The 21,440-nt window shown below is 26.6% G+C and overlaps 1 protein-coding gene across 1 annotated transcript in view; it reads right to left on the reverse strand.

Annotated features, from left to right (window-relative positions):
- The window catches only part of LOC136083934 (intraflagellar transport protein 140 homolog), a 30,276-nt gene that overhangs the window by 4,895 nt on the left and 3,941 nt on the right, over positions 1 to 21,440 (reverse strand). Inside the window, 8 exon segments of the mRNA XM_065803892.1 lie at positions 42 to 222; positions 3,769 to 3,823; positions 13,168 to 13,241; positions 13,434 to 13,710; positions 16,447 to 16,542; positions 16,620 to 16,726; positions 17,198 to 17,281; positions 21,173 to 21,353. Of these exon segments, the coding sequence (XP_065659964.1) occupies positions 42 to 222; positions 3,769 to 3,823; positions 13,168 to 13,241; positions 13,434 to 13,710; positions 16,447 to 16,542; positions 16,620 to 16,726; positions 17,198 to 17,281; positions 21,173 to 21,353 (1,055 nt within the window).

Consider the following 21,440-nt stretch of genomic DNA (forward strand, 5'->3'; position numbering starts at 1 on the left):
AATAAAAATTTTAATTTTCTAAAAAATCTACATTTTCACCTTTTTTGAAGCAATAAGAAGGTTGACTGCTTTGTCAAACTGATCATTTTCTATGAAGAAATCTGCACATTTATGTAGTACTTGTGGATCAACATTCTCATCAAGATCATCTGATATTAACTGCAGAGCACCAAACTGCTTTGAACTGAAGGCAAGATCAATAGCTTTTGAAACACTTCCTCCCTGAATCAGAATAAATTAAAAACACTATATTAAATAAATAAAAATGTAACAGTCATACAAGCTTAAACTTCTATATTATAGTTTCTTATAAATAGTTGAATTTCATTGTTTTACCAAAAATATCAGTAGGTGTTTTAAAATTGGTTTTTGATACACAGAGAAACATTTTTAAGTAATCTTGGACATATTAAAGTTTAATCTCCTTAAACATGACACTCACATTTTCTTGGTACCGAAAATTTCTGAGAGGTATGAAAGGTTTAATAGAGAGAGGTAAGAGAGGGTAAACAGAAGGAGGTAAAAGACGTTAAATAGAAAGAAGTACAAAGGGGTTAATAGAGGGAGATAAGAGAGAGTAAATAGAGGGAAGTGGGTTTACAGAGGGAGTTAAGAGAGGGTTAATAGAGGGAGGTAAAAGAGGTTAAATAGAGGGAGGTAAGAGAGATTTAACAGAGGGAGGTAAGAGAGGGTAAATAGAGCAAGGTAAAAGAGGTTAAATAGAGGGAAATAAGAGAGAGTATATAGAGAGAGGTAAGGGAGGGCAAACAGGATTTCTGAAAATATGAAAAAACAACTGTTTGGTGTTTTAGCTTTTTCACAAAATAGCTTTCTACTTTTTTAAGATTTATGTTTGTTATTTCAGGATTTAAAAATAACAAATGTTTTTCTATTTTTTAACATTTTGGAAATAATAAATTTTTCCTTGGTAATAGCTTATTAAAAGAATAAAGTTTTTTTTTGTACTTTATTATTTTTGTAAGTAGTAACATGTCAAATATTCACATCTATAAATGATGGTTTAATTTTTAATTTGATAGAAATTATGAAAGTATTGGCAGTGGCAAACTATTAGTTTAATAATTTCAACCCCATCTACAACAAAAAGTTGAGAAGTCAACATTCTTGCAAAATTTATTGCATTATTAATGTTATTTATGAATTATTTTTGTATTACTGTGGTGTATTTTTTATTATTTTTTTATTTTTGCAATGTTGCTGCTTATTACATTTGTTGCCATAACTCAAATGATATTTCATCTTAATATTTAAATATATCCATGCTTTATTTTTATATTTTACCATCCTTCTGATCATATCTCATTAAACATTGTGTTTTCTCATTCATTCATTATCTCTCATATCATCTCATCCACTCATTTTCTTTTTTCTGATATTAGTCTTGCCATTTTAAATACTATCGTTGTTCTTTTTGTTTTTTTAAATCTTTTTTATTACTTTTTGTTCTTTTATTTTTTATGTAATTAAGGTGTCACTTTAATGACTAGTTATGTAATTAAGGTGTCACTCTAATGACTAGTTATGTAATTAAGGTGTCACTCTAATGACTAGTTATGTAATTAAGGTGTCACTCTAATGACTAGTTATGTAATTAAGGTGTCATTCTAATGACTAGTTATGTAATTAAGGTGTCACTCTAATGACTAGTTATGTAATTAAGGTGTCACGCTAATGACTGGTGTTTATCTAGAAGAGTGACAATGTAAAATTGTAAATGAGCTTGTAACTTTTTCAGTTTTATTGTTGAACAAATGGATAAAAAAAAGTTTTTTATCATAAAGGTTGATTCAAAACTATCTTCATTCTCTTAAAGTACTTCATTGTTCATTTTCATTGTTCACTAATTCATTCATTCATACAACTTCATTACCAGTTCCACACTTTTGATTGTTTTCAATTTATTAAGTCATTTTTTCTGCTTTTAATCAAGGTTTTTATGGATAAGTAGAATTCAAAAACAATTAAAAAACCATAAAAAATTTAAGCTTCTATATCAAAATTCAATTTCATAATGATTAAACTTTTTATTAAGTCTTGTACATAAAAAAGTATGTAATGAGATTCATATAAATATAATTCAGAATTTTTTCTATGGTTTTATATGTGCAAACTCAAAACAACAAAAGAAGAACTGGCTAGCAGCTGAAATTATGAAAATAAAGATAATGAAAAAAGAAAATCTTGACTCTTCTTTAACCTTTATGAAAAGTCCTCCTAAAATGCAAGTCTTCATAAAATGCATCACGTGAAATTTAAAAATTGCTCGTTATAAATAATGAATTATAACAAGCTCAACAATGAAATGTTAAACTGTTAAAAAAAGATCTTACATGCAAAAGCATTTGTTTTTTTTTTAAACACGTATAAAATAAAAATAGTACATAAGATACATATAAGGTAAGCATAAAGTATGTATTTGCATTTACCATAAAAATGTCAAGTTGATCATAAGTGCAGTTAAACTATTAATATTTTGTTTTATCTTCTATTTTCTATTTTTTAATGGATTTATTGATAAGAGCTTTTTGTCAATTTAAAAGCTCTCTTGGCTTTTGTTGTTTCAATTGAATAATTTTACTATTTTATTATTGAAAGAATGAATTCAAGAATTATAGATAATGAAAGTTTGTATCTGTCTATATATTTATTGCAAGGTCTTCCTTTATGCATGTTAGATTATTATTTGAGTAATAACTTAAATTAAAATTTATATTCTTAATTGCTGAGTTGCTAGGATGCAATTTAGATTTTATTACATGGATATTTCATACAACTTTTACAAAATTGTAATTCATTTAAATTTATTTGTTTTGATTTTCAGTTTTGTTGATGATAATGACAACTATTAAGATGATAATCCTAAAGATGAAGATGATAATCCTAAAGATGAAGATGATAATCCTAAGGATGAAGTTGATAATCCTAAAGATGAAGTTGATGATAAAATATATGTTAAGAATAACATCTTAATAAAATTAATAATCTTAATAATAAAAAATCTTTCCATCATTGTTTAAATGAAGTCCTTGATAGGATCAGAGAATATTTTTAACTTTTTGTTGTAAACATAAAAGTTCTACTTTTTTGAACTAATATCTCTAAGAGCTATAGATACTTTGGTTGTACTTACTACATTTATATTGAAATATAAATACATACTTTGGTTGTATTTACTATATTTATATTGAAATTTTTATTGATATAGATACTTTGGTTGTAATTACTATATTTGTAATGATATTTCTTAGAGCTATAAATACTTTGGTTGTACTCACCATGGTCATATTTGTACTAAGTCTAAATATGAAACTATAGTGCAGTTAGTATTTCATTTAATTAAAGTATATCAATTAATTGAAGGCTTAATTTAGATGTTTTCTTTTGATGTGCACTTGCAAAATTGTGTTGTCCATGCTTTTTTATTATGTGTACTTGCATGCTTGTGTCACCTTTATTCTTCAGGTCATCAAGTTAAACTTATTATCATATATTTAACTTATTAAAATAGTGGCACAGTAGTAGAATGCTTCCATCATAAAGGAGGTACAGAGTTCTAGTCTGCCAAATACCTAGAAGTACAGAGCTCAAAACAATTCTCAGCGCAGCAGACTTGTTTGTTTATTATTGTGTAACAAGAGTTTAAGGTTGGAAGAGGGTTACAACAATTTAAAAAAGTGTGCCTCCCTCATCCTTTAAAAGTAAATATGTAAAAAAAAAAAAAGAAGGAAAAAGAAATAGACTACAAACCCTGTGATACAGTGCAATAGCTTTATCATCCATACCTCCTTTTTCTTCAAAATACCTTTAAAAGAAATCAATATTATATGGTCAATAATTTATATATATATATATATATATATATATATATATATATATATATATATATATATATATATATATATATATATTATATATATATATATATATATTTATATTTATTTCTTATCAGTATAAGATATATAGTGCTTGAAGCGAGAAAAAAAAAAATTTTTAAACATCTTCACTTGCAACAAGGCCGAAAGCAACCACTGGAAGAGAAAAGATGAGGTTTATAAACAAGATAACGATTAACAGGCAACTTAAAAGGTTGCAAATTATATGAATCAGGAAAACAAGATGAAGGAAGCAAATTCCAAAAAAATGAAGTTTGAGGAAAAAAACTAGACAAACTAGGATTTTCGGAGCACTTTGGAACATTCACAGTAAAATGATAACACTTAATTAAATGATAAGCAACACAAGAGTAAATTTAAGTAGATGGCACAAGAGGCGTTGACTCTTTAGAGCAGCACCCATTGCAGTATTAAAAATAGTATATAAAAGAGAAAAAGAAGCAATATTACAAAGATTTGACAATGGTTTAAAAGCGAAAGAGCATCATTTAAAGATCTGCTACAGATATGGCAACAGTATTCCACACAAGAAAGAATTTGAGATTTATAGAGACAAAGAATAGAACCCGAAGTAGGAGAGTGGCAAGCATGATAAAGAGATGCAACCTTAGCATGTTAGAAGCTAATTTTGCAATTGATTTGATATATGGTTTCCAAAAAAGATTTGAAAGTTAGAAAAGACAATGGGTAGATGCCTCGAGTACATAACTGTTCATAAATATAGGAAGATCCAGATTGCTGCAATAACAATTAGCTAAAAAAAATTGAGTTTTATCTTCATCAGCCACTGAGAGCCCCATGCGGTAGTAGAAGTGAGAACCTTTTCAAGCTCAAAGTCCCCTCCAAGCAACCAGAGAGTGTTGGGTTCTTATCAAGACAAGAATAAATGGTAGTACATCAGCAAACAATAGCACTTTAGATGTAAGAATTAGGTATAGGGCCAAGGATTAAACCTTGAGAAACCCCTGAAATTACAGGATATAAAGAGTGCTGTCCATTGAGGATAACTTTTATACTACGATTGGTAAGGAAGGATTCAATAATCTTAAAGATGTTACCTGATACACCGTAAAAAGAGAAGTTATGGAGAAGACTAGTTTACCAAACTTTATCAAAAGTTTTAGAAATGTTGCGAGCGATAGCCCTAACCTCTCTAGGTCCATATAATGGACAATAAAACCAATTGATTATTACTGCTAACAAATAAGCAGTATAACAAATAGAATGAGAATATTGAAATCAATATTGCTGATTAGAAAGTAAATTATTAGACTCAAGATGAGAAATTAAGTTTTCGTTAAATAAAGACTCAAAAGCCTTACTTATGATAGGAATAAAACTAATGAGATGGTAGTTAGACTAGTCAGATATTTCTCCAGACATTTTAAACATAGGGATAATAGATGCAGACTGGAAAACTAGACTCTGTTAAGCACTTGTTAAATAGTTTTGAAAGTATAGACGACAGCTCTGGAGAACACTTCTACAAAACTATAACAGGTATGTTGTCCAGACCATAAGCTGTAGAAGAGTCTAAGCAGGAAACCACTTTAGATACAGAAGCTGTAGTGATACGAATGTCAAGCAATGGATCAACCTGTTTGTCGACTATATCAGGTAGGATGTGATTAGTGAAATCAAGAAATGAGATTGATGAAAAGTTCTTAGCAAACAATTCAGCTTGGTCTTTAGGTGAGGTAACAAAATCTGAATCATACAAGAGAGGTGGAATAACAGATTTTCCCTTATTATAGACATTGTTAAAGATTCTCCAGAAGTGTGCGGAGCCTAATTTTTGAGATGAAATACAAAATTTTGTGATCTGAGAATTGCAGGCTTTGGCATTAGACAAAACCTTTTTACAATGATTTTTAGCAATATTAAACAGATGTCTGTTTACTGGAGAATAGTTTTGGTGATGGATATGGAAGTAATAGTTAAGATTGGAAATTGCAGCAGCACAATGAGAGTAAAACCATGCAGAAGAGTGAGACTTGAGTTGGAATTGTCAAGAGGGAATAAAAAATTCATTGCCAGCCAAAGTCCAAGAAGTCATTTAAGAAGCAAAATTTGTCAGCAGGAAGACAAAAGATTTCTACCCAAGGGTCATCACAAGAAAGAAAAATCACAGAAAGAATCCCAGTCAGTGATCAGTTTCTCCACATTCACCCTTAAGTTCTTCTGATCAAACCATGATCAGTAGAACTTAAGGGTGAATGTGGAGAAACTGAGCACTGACTAACAGGTGAACAGTAAAAATATGAGATTTTTTTAAAGGTTTTTATTTTTGAATTTTTTTTTATGCACTGATTCATTTATTGTTTCTATTTAGAGCCCACTCTCTGTGCCTGCTGCTGGAAAAGTTTTATGAAAATATTCTTAATATTTTGTAATCTACATCAAAATGAAGCGTGAAAGTTTGATTGCTCATGTGTACAGGTATTGTGATTCGCATTTCAAGGAAGGTAGAAAAGTCGTCATGGATCATTTTTTGAAAGAAAATCACCCAAGAGCATGCATTTAAAGATACATTTCAAGATACACCCAAGAGCAAGCATTTACAGATACATTTCAATGTGGGAAAAGGCAAATCAAAACTTCATGTTGTTGGTTCTGGTCGAAAAGCTAAAATAATGACTAAAACCAAAATTACCAAATTGAAAAGCATGACTGATGGTCGTTCTGGCATTTCCACCCAACAAATTGCTCAAAAGCTCATGTGCAGCCAATCTCATGTTGTGTATACAATTCAGCAACACGCAAATATTGTTTACTGAAAAAAACAGACCATTCCAGGACATACTCCTGAGCAAGTTACAAACATGTTGTGGCAGATTGTTTAGAAAATTTTATGGGTGTGATTTCATAATTGATGATGAATCATATTCACAGTTTCTCACTCTGATAAGAACTCAAACGTTGGGTATTGGTCAGGTAATCCAAAAGCAGTTTCTTGTGGTGTGAAATACAAGTCCAAGGCAAATTTTGAAAAGAAAATGCTTGTATGGTTACAATTTCACCTTGAGACATCTCAACACCCTATTTTGTTACTTTGGGCTTTGCTGTCAAACAAAATGTGTATTTGAAAGAGTGCATTATCAAAAGACTGATGCCTTCTATTACAAAACATCATCCTGAGGGTAATTTGTGTTTTGGCCAGACTTGGCTTTGGCCCATTATGCTAAATTAGTGACAAGCTACTTGATCTCAAAAAACATCACTTTCGTACAAAAAACCGATAATCCTCCTGCAGTACCTGAACTTCGCCCATTTGAGAACTTTTGGTCAATTTTGAAGGGAACGGCTAATAAAAACAATTGCCAGGCTACTTCAGTTGATGAATTAAAACAACGGATTGAGTATTGTTTGAAGAAAGTAGATGTAAATGATGTACAGAATATGTGTGGAGGGGTGTATCGAAAGCTTGATTTTGTAAGACGAATCGGTGAAACAAGTCTATTGCAACTTCATAAATAAATTATTTGATCATAAATCTACGAGCTGTTTTTTATTTTATCAAAAAATATTGATCCACTGCAAAGTTAGAGCGTTTCAAAAAAATCTCAAATTTTACTGTTCACCCGTTAGGATCAGAAATTGCATTTCACATATGCGAAGAACAAATTTACGTAAAACTACATTATGTTAAGCTAAAATCTTTTTTAAAAGATTTTAAAGAGATTGCGCAGTGGCCTTGTTCGTCAAGGTTCATGTTTTGGAGTTATAGAGTTGAGAGAGGGTTATAACCACAATTAAGTAGACTCCTTTCTGTAGTGGCCTTCTTGGCCTTGGGGAGGTGAATTAACATTGAAAAAAAAATTTAATGCTGCTTTTTAAAGGATTTGAATATGTACAAAACAAGGACATTATTTATTAAAATGCAAGTATATACTAAAATAATCTAATCTGAGTAATGAACTTAAGAAGCCTATAAAATTGTATCATAAAGGTAATTACAAGTTATTTTCAAAGTATATTGACAACGCCGATTGGGTTAAGGATTTTAACAACAAATTAATCAATGAACACTATGAATTGTTTCTGTTTCATTACTATTATGTGTCACAAGAATATATTCCAGTAATTGAAAACTCAAAAACTAATAATAAAAAAAAAAGTAGATGACTTCTGCTCTAAAATCAAAAATTAAGTTAAAAAATTAAATGTGGCTATTAAATAAATCAACAAATAGGGAACATGAATCAAATAAAACTCAATATAATCGTTTAAAGATTGAAATCAGAAACGAAATAAAGAAAAACATTAAGTCATTAGAGAGGGAGATTGATAATAATAGTAAAATAAATCCAAAGTTACTTTATATGTATATTATTGAGAAAAAATTGGTAAAAAGCCAAATTATATTGATCAAGAACAGTGACAGAAAAATTGTCACTGATCAAATGACTATTGCTGAAGAATTTAATAAATATTTCCATTCTGTATATGAAGAAGATAAAGATGTAAACAAAAATATTGAAAACTGTCAACTAAACACAATATTAGAAGCTGTTGAGATAACACAAAATGATATAGAAAGAAGAATAAAGGCTCTTAATATATCAAAATCAATTGGAGTTGATTTAGTACATCCTTTTGTTCTAAAACAATGAAGTTCATCAATTTCATATCCTCTTTATTTAACATTTAAAAAATCTACAGAAGATGGTACTCTACCTAATATTTGGAAGAAGGCTAATATAACGCCTATATTGAAACAAGGGAGTAAGTTGAAACCAACAATTTACAGACCATATCTCTGACGTCAATACCATGCAAAATATTAGAAAGAATAGTTGCTGATAATATAATCAAGCATTTAATAACAAACAAGCTATTAGCAAAGGAACAGCATGGCTTTCTGAAAGGTAAGAGCTGCACAACGAATTTACTAGAATTTTTTGATACCTTAACAAGCGCATTATTAAACAGTATTTCAATTGAGGTTTTGTATACCAACTTTCGAAAAGCATTCAACAGAGCACCACACATAAAATTATGTGCTAAGGTTTATGCTTCTGGTATTGTTGATATGCCTCTTAAATGGATTGAATCTTTTCTATCAAATAGGAAACGGGTAGTGATGGGAAAATGCAAGGCAAATTGGGTTGATGTGTTAAGTGGAGTACCACAGGGTTCTGTACTTGGCCCACTCCTTTTTTTGATATTCATAAACGATTTACTGAGCAAACTTCTTAATAAATGTTGTTTGTATGCTGATGACAATAAAATAATTGCTCCTATTCATACTGAGGTTGATTCAAAATCATTTCAAAATGACATAAAAAAACTTGATGAATGGTCTGTTGAATGGAAACTGGGTTTGAACTTTAAAATACGCAAAATTTTGGTGCAAGTAATAAAATATTCTTATTTCAAGTAAAATGATGGTGAACTAAAAGAAATTGAAAAATCTACTCTCGAAAAAGATTTAGGTATTTATATATCCAAGGATTTCAAACGGGAAAGACAAGTAAGGAATGCTGCCAGTAAAGCAAACAATATGCTTGCAATATTAAATAATACTTTTAGGTATAAAGATAAGAACCTCATGAAAACGCTTTATTGCACGTACGTTAGACCTCATTTGGAGTTTGCAATTCAAGCTTGGAATCCCTATTATAAAAAAGATATCAAAGAACTTGAAAAAGTTCAAAGAAGAGCAACTAAATTGATACTAGAATTAAGATATCTGGGACATAATCAAAGACTAAAAACATTAGATTTAACAACTTTAGAAGTTCAAAAACTGAGAGGTGACCTTATACAACAATATAAATTATATAAAGATTTTGAATCTATTGATATGAAGAAAGTCCAGATACAAATGCATTCAATCAATACACCAGGTCCAGCATCCAATACTAGAGGTTATAAACATCGTGTTAAATCAGAATTTGTTAAAAATTGTTTAAGTAGACTACGTTTCTTTACAAACAGGGTTGTCTTTGGATGGAATAATTTACCGGAATCAGTAGTGAAGTCTACATCAGTCAAAGAGTTTAAATCCAGACTTAAGCTTATTGACTTGCAGATAATATTGAACAAGAAAAACAGGTTGAAGCCAAATTATTAGACAACTATTGTGTCGGGTGTCATAGATATTGCCTGGCGCTCTATCTCAACGGCATTTGAATTATTATTATTATTATATATATATATATATATATATATATATATATATATATATATATATATATATATATATATATATATATATATATATATATATATATATATATATATATATATATATATATATATATATATATACATATATATATATATATTAAAAATCATTAAATTAGTTTTAAAATTATTTCAAATTTGTTTTTACTTTAGACTAAAATATACTGACTGACATTGCTTAATTTTTTTAAAACAACATTAGGCAAATTAGTTTAATATTTTTTCTTAATTAAAACAATTTAATAAAGAAAAATTTTAATTATCTAATTTAAATTTTTTTCTTAATTAAACATAAAAATTTTTAATCTTAACTGAATACTACCTGATTTTTATGATATCAAATTAAAAGTTGTACACATTAATTTGACGTCAATTAATGCCAAATAAATTGCATTGAAATTTTTTTTTAACATTTACTTTTTTTTCTCTCACTAAAACAACCATTAATCCTTATTAAATTGATTATTTTTAAATTTTTTTTGCTAAGATCCCTTTTAGATTGATTATAAACAAAGTTCATTTTTTACTTTTTCTCTAAGCAACATAGTTTTCAAGTTTTCCTTGGAAAACAAAAAAAAACAGGAAAACAGATAACCTCTATGTTACATAGAGGTTAAAACATAAAAACATTGTTTTTATAATAAGTGTTTTTGACTTTAATGGTAAACCTATTGTTAAACTAATGAGTTAAAGTAGAGGTTTATATATATATGTTTTAAAGAATATATATATGTTTGCAACAATAACTTTTCATTTAAACGAAAATTCATTCTTTTTGGTGGTGACTTTGATGCTGCCTGTCGAGAAAAGAAAAAACTGGAAATATGAGAGTACACGATGGGAAAGGAGAATTTTCCCAATTTCTATTAAAACTTGGTAGTGGAAGAATACCTGTAAAAGAGGAGGATCCTTTTAAAGGATGCATTGAAATACTGCATCAGTGCATTATTAGAAAAAATGACTTAATTGTTGATAAGATATTTGAAGATGCTGAACAAGATGATTAAACATGTGATTTTAACACCCGCTAATGTAGTTTCAACACCCACTAATGCAGTTTTAACACCCACTAATGCAGATTTATCACCCATTAATGTAGTTTTAACACCCACTAATGTAATTTTAACACCCACTAATGTAGTTTCATTATCAATCAATGAAGAAGTAATTGAATAATATTTCTTTCATTATTGTCTGATGACTTCAATGAAAAAAATTTTTTAAGCTGGAAAAGGAGTTAAGCTGTTTCAAAACTCAACTTTTCTGTTGAGTTTTGGAACAGCTTAACTCCTTCAGGTATGTCTCCTCATTGTTTAAAATTGAAAATTGGTTGTTTAATTATACTACTTAGAAATCTCAAAGCTGTTGGTTATGCAATGGCACGCTAATGAAAGTTAGTGCTCTTTAAAATAGTTATATTGATGCAGAGGTGTTTTCTGTCAGTTTCCTGTCAGATTGACATATTTAATGACAATGAATAAATGTCAAATATTTGATAGTTGGTGTATATCTAAAAAAAAATGTGTTTCTCTCATGGGCAACTATATGTTGCATGTGCAAGAACTTGGGGATTTAATAGTTTTTTAAAATTGATAAACATCTAGTTCAAGGTATGATAGGTGAAAAAAGTTACACAAATAATGTTATGTGTCCTTTATTTATAGTCTTAATATTTTTTATTTTGAAAAAATCATAGTTCACAGGTATGTATATATGTTATAACTTTTAGTTATTAATAGAACTTTTTATTTATCATTTGTACTTTTTATTTATTTGAATATTATTTTATTGCATTATCTAACTAAATTAGTAAAAAACTCATAAATTGCAAGATTTTTATATTAATGAACTAGTATTGTTTCAAAAATTCCATATAAAATTCGAAAAGCTGGATCTTTGAATGATTTACAGTATGATATACAAGTAATGTTTTATTTACAAATAAACTTAATTTATAAACAAATATTTTTTTTACCATTACACATCGCATTTTTTGATAAAAAAAATTTAATAATAAATAGTTTTTGCTGCTTTGCCTGCTGTTATAAATGATTTTAAAAAGTTACTAATGTTATTATCTACAGAAAATCGTGTAGAGCAAGGTCGTAAAACTAGCCACTCAAGTGTTGTGTGTTGCAGTAAGTGTAGAGCTAGCCTGTTAAATTAGCCAAGCAAGTGTTGTGGCTTGTAGTGCAATTGTTTAAACCTCAAATTCTTTTTTTATCATTTGTGTTACTAATAATTTTGCTTTTCGAAGAAGATATTATTGGTTTTTCATTAAAGAAATTGATTTGGAAATTGATCCTGTCATCAAAATGTTTTCATAATAAAGTAATATTTAAAAATTTGTTTTCTATTTTATTTGAGATTTTTTCAAATTTTTTTTTAATTAATAACTTCCTGTTACTATGGAATCACAACTTTTTAATACACATTAACTGTCACCATTGGTAGTAAATATTTTTAATTATTATAATATGGTTTTCTTTACTATAATTTGTGCTTGAATTTTACATTCCTGTAGATGGCGGCTGTTATAACTGATTTTAAAAAGTACCTTCATTACAAAAGATGTGCAGTCTTCAACATTAATTTTTTTCTAAGAACAATGACAAGCATTGTGCTGCATTTTTGTTTTTTTTGTTTGTTACATATTCAACTATATATCATTTATGTATTGTAAGTAAATTTGCTTTAAAAATATATAAAAGACTTACTGTTTTTACAGATTTTCAAAAAGTTTTCTGTGAACTCAATTAAATAAATTTTTTTAATATACTTTTTTGAGATATATCTGTTAAATATTTTCTGCATCAGTAAAATATGATATATATATATATATATATATTATATATATATATATAATATATAAATATATAATATATATATATATAATATATATATATATATATATATATATATATATATATATATATATATATATAATATATATATATATATATATATATATATATATATATATATACTTATTTATATGTATTTATTATTATATGAATAAACTATTATCATTAAATAATAAATAGTAAAGTAATAAAAATATTACTGGGCACAGCTTAGCATATCTTCTTGAGTACTAAGCATGAATAAATTCATCAACTCTTGATCTAGCTGTTTTTCCTAGCAAAATGAATTTGAAATTTTAAAATATATTCAATATATATTTTACCCATTAATTTTACACAACTGGCATTATAGCCATCACAATTTTACATAAAACTTTAAATACTCACACAATTTTACATAAAACATGCAACAAATACATAAAACTTATACTATTTTACATTTTACAGTTTTTTAAAAAATTTTTACCTTTGCTAAACGAATTGCATTTGAATAACATTGTGCACAAGAAAAAAAATGGATTGATTTTGGTATATTTCCAGAAATTTCAAATTGACATGCAAGATGGTAGCATGCTGCTTTATCTCCAGTATCCTGACAAAGCTGCTCTGCTTCTTTCATATTTTCACAAAAGCAGTGTATGCGAACCATTGATAAGTAGTCTTCAGATTGCTTATAAAAAAACAATGCAGCTTCCATATCACCTAAGCTTTCAAGATATCGGGCCCACCATTTCATTAACTCCCTTCAAAAAATTTACAAAAATGTTAATTTTTAACATTGATAACTAGCTAAAACAACATTAAAAGCTAAACCATAGCAAGTCAGTAGGGAGAGGAGATAAAAATTTTAAAAGTCAATAAGATGATATAAAAAAGCATAAAGATATTTATCAAAAAATCATTGTAATAATGTAAAAAGAAAACCTAGAATTATAATAATAGGAAAAAGATGTCATTTTTAAGAAATGATTTATTATTTAGCTGCCAAAGCAAATCTATTTTTTTTCTTATAATGATGGCATTAATGATATTTCGATCAATTGCACTAGTGGTCTTGCGTTTTTGTTCTCTACCAGCCACACTAGCAACAGTTCCAATAAGATTATGCTTCTTAACAATTGAGAAAATGAAGTTATGCTTTGACACAAATAACATCAGTCTTTTGGAACGGCCATCTCAAAGTACGGACTTGAATCCAATAGAAAATTGGTGGTATTTTTTGGACAGAAAAATTGGCAAACAAGCATTTAGACGTAAAGACAACTTGAAAGAAGCTATAATGAAGGCATGGGATAAAATAACAATAGAATAACATAACGCTTGATATATACAGGCCTTGTTAAGAAGCGTTACGCAGCTCGCATTTTGCTTGCGAAAAGGCAATTTGCCTATGCCTTCAGCAGTTTTGCGCTATGCAAAAACCTTTATCTTTTAGAATATTTAAATTATCTTTTGATGTCGTTAACGTGACGCTTATTCAGAATAAATAAAGTCGTAAGTAAAAGCATTTAACCGCAATTATAAACTAATAGATTTTTTGTTAAAGAAACAGTTTGTTTAACAATTTTTTTTTGTTGTTAAAAGTCAGTTAAAAAAAAAAAAGTATTTTAAGTTTCAGCTTAAGGAATTAAATATATAAATTACTTTTAAATATAAAAATTATTTTTTGTCATAATAGTTTAAAAATTGCACAATTTGTTTTGATTTAAATATTTTATTAATAAGATATTTTGTTTATTGTTAATTCAATAACGTAAAGTTTTAATGACGTTCGTTTAATTTATGAAAATAAATTATGATCACGAATATGTTATTTAACTGATAAATAATAAAAAAAAGCTCTTTATTGTTTAAAAACATTATTAAAAAGAGTTCACAAAATAAATAAGAAAAAACTTATTAACAGTTCATAAAAATAACCAAAAACTAACTGTAAAATTATAAGAAAATAAATAAATATCATTTTACATTTTATGAAAAAAATATATTTTTCAAAATAAAATTTAGTTCATATTTGAAAAAAATAATAAAAATGATTTTTCAAATAGGAACTTAGATTTTACTTGTAACTTTTGTTATAGTGAGAAAAAAAAAAACTGTTTGATTTTTAACGTGTTAATAAAATAACTTTAATTACAATGTGATACTTGAAAAGACGCAAGTGATGCAATATAACTTCTAACAATACAAAATATATTTGCAAAGTTGAGTTACTTAGAAATGCGCTAGGCGTTTGCGTTACGCAGCGAAATCTCATAACAAGGCCTGATATATATATATATATATATATAATATATATATATATATATATATATATATATATAATATATATATATATATATATATATATATATATATATATATATATATATGTATATATATAGCCTTCTTTAAATACCAATCTAATAAGTAATTGAACCTTTGAAAAGTTACAAAAAGAAAACTATTGTACTAATAGTTTCGTAGATCTATTGAAGTATTTAGAATCAGTGTTTCTAATTATATCAAATCTTAAAGCTTTCATTTCTTTCATTTTTTCTCTGGGAATTAGGGTTAAACACCCAAATATATTTGAGCAATAAAATGTAGTAATAACATTTCTTCTCACATACATAGTTTATAGATAGATCAGAGATTACCAGATACCAGATACAAGATCTATTATCAAAGACCTTTTCTGATACTTGAATCCAATAATCACACTCATTGTGTTATTTCAGAGAAACAAGTGTTTTCCAGGATTTTCTTTAATACTCTCTGAACAAATTATTTTCTCTCTAAGCTAAATAAATTAAGTTAATAACTGAATCTTACTTTTTCGCCTGCTAAAAAATGGCTCTTGTGGTTGTAATTTTTATAAAATCTAAAGATTGCTCTGATCTCTCTAGCTACTGCCCAATTCCGTCTTTTTTTAATATAACACAATGTAACGAATTTTTGTTTTTGTTTTTTCCTTTTAATTTTTTTAATTTGATAATTTAATATAATGGAGATAAGTTTAATCTTTACACAAAATTTCAAATTTATAAAGCCATTAAAATAGAATTTAGAAGTATGTGGATTTATTATATAATCCTGTTTTTACAATAAAACTAATGTCAATCAAAGGTATTTTTAACATTTAGATTCGTGGCATCGAAAAAAAAAAAAAAAATCAAGAATGAAACACAAATCTATGAACAGTTTTATAATTGAAAAGAGTTAGTTTCAGACTTTTTTTTAACATTTTTTTTAGCATGCTGTTAAACTATATGATTTATTTGAAAATTTAAAAAATTGTTATTTGTATTAATAATGTTCAACTGGCAATTTTAATTAAATAATATTAATAATGTTCAACAGAATTAGACAGTTAATAATGTTGATTTATTCTATTTATTAGATATCATGTTGTTTTATTCTCAGGTTAAAAGTAACTGGTAAAACAACAAAAGAAACATTATTAACGGATTAAAATCTTTAATAACTAAAACTCATACCTGTCTTTTTTTTTGAGAATATATGCTTGTAGTTCATTCACATCATCCATCATCATTCTTGGTACTTCAAAGCGAAAAGTACCAGATTTTTCAAAACTAAACATGTTAATAATTTTATTAAACTTTTAATATATTTAACATGAATATTTGTACACTGAAAAAAAAAATCATACTTTTCAACGGCACCTTCTTTATTACCCAGATCTTCAAGGTATTGTCCATAACAGTAGAAAGTGGTTCTTAAATGAATTCTATCATGCTTTTCAGCACATTCAATAGCCTATTACATAAATATTTTATCATGACGTTGTATTTGAATACAAGAAAATTACAAGTACAAACTAAAAGTACAAATTACAAGAAAAAACTGAAAGTACAGAATACAAGAACTAATTGAAAGTACAGAATACAAGAATAAACTGAAAGTACAGAATACAAGAACAAAATGAAAGTTTAAGTTACAAAATCAAACTGAAAGTACAGAATACAATTACTAATTGAAAGTCAAGTTACAAGAACTAATTGAAAGTACAGAATACAAGAACAAATTGAAATTACAGAATACAAGAACAAACTGAAAGTACAGAATACAAGAACTAATTGAAAGTAAAAGTTTCAAGAACTAATTAAAAAACAGATAACAAGAATAAAATGAAATTACAGAATACAAGAATAATCTAAAATAAAATGTTACAACAACAAACTAAAAACTTTTATATTATAAATTGACTTTAATAATTAAAAAAACAACCTGAGTCCAATTGTTTGAAGCTTAATAAAAGATATTAAGAAGATCATATCGATGACAATTCTTGTACAACTGCTCTGCTTCTTCCTAATTTAACACACATAATAAAACTGTAATTTATTTAAGTAATTACTAATATGACATTTATAATTATGTTATCCTCACAAATAAGAGAAACAGAGATTAGACCCATCAAATCCCTAGAAGTATTTTAAACTTGTTTCTCTTTGTAGCCGCCTTGCTCAGTAAAGTTTCAGGGTTATGGAGTTAAAAAAGAGGTATATAACAACAAGTATAAATAAAAATTAAAACCCTCTGGGCCATAAGGAGGTAAATATATTTTTAAAATATTAATTATGCAATAACATAAAATCAACTAAGTTCATTCACCATATATGGTGATAGTTATTACTGCAGCCATTAAAAAATAAATTGTAAAAAAGCATAAATCTTTTTTAGCAATAATAATAATTTTGCAACTTCATGTACATGAAACTTTAAAAAAAGACCTTTATTTGTTATCTGCTTAATTAACTGATTAGAAAAATAAGTTTTTAAACCATGGATTATATTGAAATCTAAAACAAGCAAAGTATTAAGCAAAATGATCAAATTTAGTATTGTTAAGGTTAATGAAAATAATTATATTTTCAAGAAAAATATATTTTGATTTTTAATTGTTACAATATTTCATTTAAAAATTAGTGAATTTCAATCATTTATGTATTATGTGCCTATAGCTGTTGTTATCAAACAAAAAAATCGACAGTTTGCAAAAAAAAAAAAAAAAATTAATAACAATATAAGTTTTGGTTTCATTAATACATCGATTGAAAAAAATGTTTATTATGGCTGATATTAGTCTGCAATAATGTTTTTAATAAATGTAATAAAGAAATCATTTTTTCATTCTAAAAATAATATTTTTGACAAAAAAAAAAAACATTTCATAAGGTCACTAAACATATGAGATAATATAAAAAGTTCGAGCATTTTAAAGTATACAACAATTATAAACAGTATTTTGCAATACTAAACAACTTTTCTTTTAAGTACGAATATATCTTCAAACTGAAATTAACTAGGCATGAAAAATTACTGCTGACAGCATACTGTATGTCACATAGGCAGGGGCATTCAATACTGCAGCAAATGTTAATTTAATGCCCCTGCATTAAATTAGCATTAACATTTAAAATGCTAATTTTTATCTAAACAGATTCTAAGACAAAGAAGAAAAAAATAATGAAAAAATCAAACTTTTATTGCCATAATAAATGTTTTCCATATTGTCGTCTGTCAGGTAATACTTCCTATGAGTAAAAAACACTTTTTTTTTTTTAAGTTTAATGGAATAGAACAGAATTTGCATAAAAAATATTACTGAATTTTTGTAATAACTCTTAATTGAAACGCACTGCTAATACCAGTACTTACAGTGAGTCAGCACAAGCCATATTTTACTAATTGGTGACATGCTCATCATTTAGCAAAATAACAAGCGTTTAAGATTACCTGACAGACAATGGTATGTAGATTTCAGTATTACACTATGAGTGACATTTTATGCACAGCTATATCTGGATTGAGACGCAAGTGTGTGTGGGTATATATAAAAGAAATCCTTTTGCAATGTAAAAAAAAAAATAAAAACTACTCTTGACCTGCAAATTGATGCTTTAACAGTTAAAAAAAAGCTTACTTAACAACATGTTAAAGCAAAGGTACCAAAGAAGTGTCCATTTTTATCACTAAATAATATTAAAAATAAGAAAGATTTTGCAAGAGAGCATGTGGGCAGGCCATTTTCAGAATGGCAAAATATTTTTTGGTCATATAAGACCAAAATTAACTTGTTTGGGTCAGATCAGCAAGACCAAAAAAAAAAGAACATGATTCTAGATATACTGTAAAAACGGTCAAACATGGTGGTGGAAGTATTAAATCATGGGGTTGCTTTTCATATTATGGAGTAGGCCTCCTTTTTTGGATTAATGAAAATATGACCAAAGAAATATACTTAAATATACTGGAGAATGTTATGCTACCATTTGCAGAAGAAAATCTACCTTTGATTTAGTCTATCAACAAGATAATGACCCAAAGCATACAGCGAAGGTAGTAAAAATTTGGTTCCATAATGAGATAATTCGGATTTTGAAATGGCCAGCCCAATTACCGAACATGAACTCAATAGAAAATCTCTGAGTACACGTAAAAAATAAATTAGGAAAACTTATTAAGACCCAAAATAAAAATGAATGTTGGAAAAACATTTCAATAAGTACATTCCAAAAATTAGTTGATACTATGGCAAAAAGATGTGCAGCAATAATTGCAAATAACGGGTATACACCCAAATATTAATAAATCATGAGTAAATTAAATTTTTAATTATCATTGTTCATTATTTTAAACAAAATATGTATTTAATTTTAATTTACCTATTTTTTTGCATAATATATATTTGTAAAAATAAAATATAGTAAATAAATTTTGCTTTAATCAAATAAATTAGATTAATATTAAGTACTTGTTTCATACAAAAAGTCAAACTATTCAACAATTACTTATTAGTTTGCACACCAATGTGTGTGTGTGTGTCTATATATATATATATATATATATATATATATATATATATATATATATATATATATATATATATATATATATATATATATATATATATATATATATATATATATATATAATGTATATTATATATATATATAAATATATATATATATATAAATATATATATATATATAAATATATATATATATATAAATATATATGTATATATATAGTACTGTGCTCAACTTGTTACACCGCGTGGCGGCCTTGTTCACCAAGGTTTGTGTTTCGGAGTTATAGAGTTGGGAGAGGGTTATAACCACAAGTAGCCTCCTCATCTGTAGTGGCCTTCTTGGCTTTCGGAGAGTGAATTATAAAAAAAAAATCATATATATATATATATATATATATATATATATATATATATATATATATATATATATATATATATATATATATATATATATATATATATATATATATATATATATATATATTAGGGTGTTTCATATTTTATCAATTTTTGAAATTGAACTCGCAAATCGATTTATAAATTGACCATTTATATGAAAATAAGTTAGAGTAAAAATTATATATATATATTCCATTTTTAGGGTTAGTTTGATTTTGGGCAAAAATGTTGGGTGTTTTAAACGCCTGGCGGGGACTTTAATATTCATCCTATAAAATTTTTTATTCTAAATAATAATATATTTTGGATTGAATATTAATTACATAAAAGGAGCATGTTGAAAAAATTAAGAAAATATTCTACAGAATCTTCTGAAATTGGTGAAAAATCCAAATTTTTCTTTACTAAAACCTATTTTATAACTCGGTGGTGTATTTTATAACTTGGAGGCGTATCTTAATTTTTTCAACATGCTCTTTTTATGTAATTAATATTCAATCCAACATATATCATTATTAAGAATAAAAAATTTTATAAGATAAATTTTAAGGTCCCCCCCAGGTGTTTAAAACACCCAGAATTATTGCCCAAAATCGAACTAGAGGGGACCCTAAAAATGAAATATATATATTTTTTGCTAAAACTTATTTTCATATAAATGGTTAATTTGTAAATCGATATGCGAGCTTAATTTTAAAAACTGATAAAATATGAAACATCTATATATAATATATATATATATAATATATATATATATATATGTATATATATATAATATATATATATATATATATATATATATTATATATATATATATATATATATAATACATATATAAATATATATATATATATATATATATATATATATATATATATATATATATATATATATATATATATATATATATATATATATATATATATGAGCACATTTATATATGTGTGTGTAAAGATGCATATTGCATATACTTTTTAAATATATCTTACATGCATTCCCACTTGTATGGCAAGCATTGCAACATGGGCATCAACTTCAACTTCTGATAACTGAGCATCATGAATTGCTTTCACTGCTGCTGCATTACCCATGTTACCTAAGCACACAAATGCAACATCTAGACGCTTTGTCTTAACACACATTCATGCCATATTTTCCCAAACAGATGGACTTAGAAAAAAATCATCATAATTACTCATTTTTATCAATTTTTAAACTTTTTCTTAATCATTTACGCAAAACTTTATTTTTTTATAA

Source organism: Hydra vulgaris, chromosome 08, assembly GCF_038396675.1.
Source record: "Hydra vulgaris chromosome 08, alternate assembly HydraT2T_AEP".
Lineage (NCBI taxonomy): Eukaryota > Metazoa > Cnidaria > Hydrozoa > Anthoathecata > Hydridae > Hydra > Hydra vulgaris.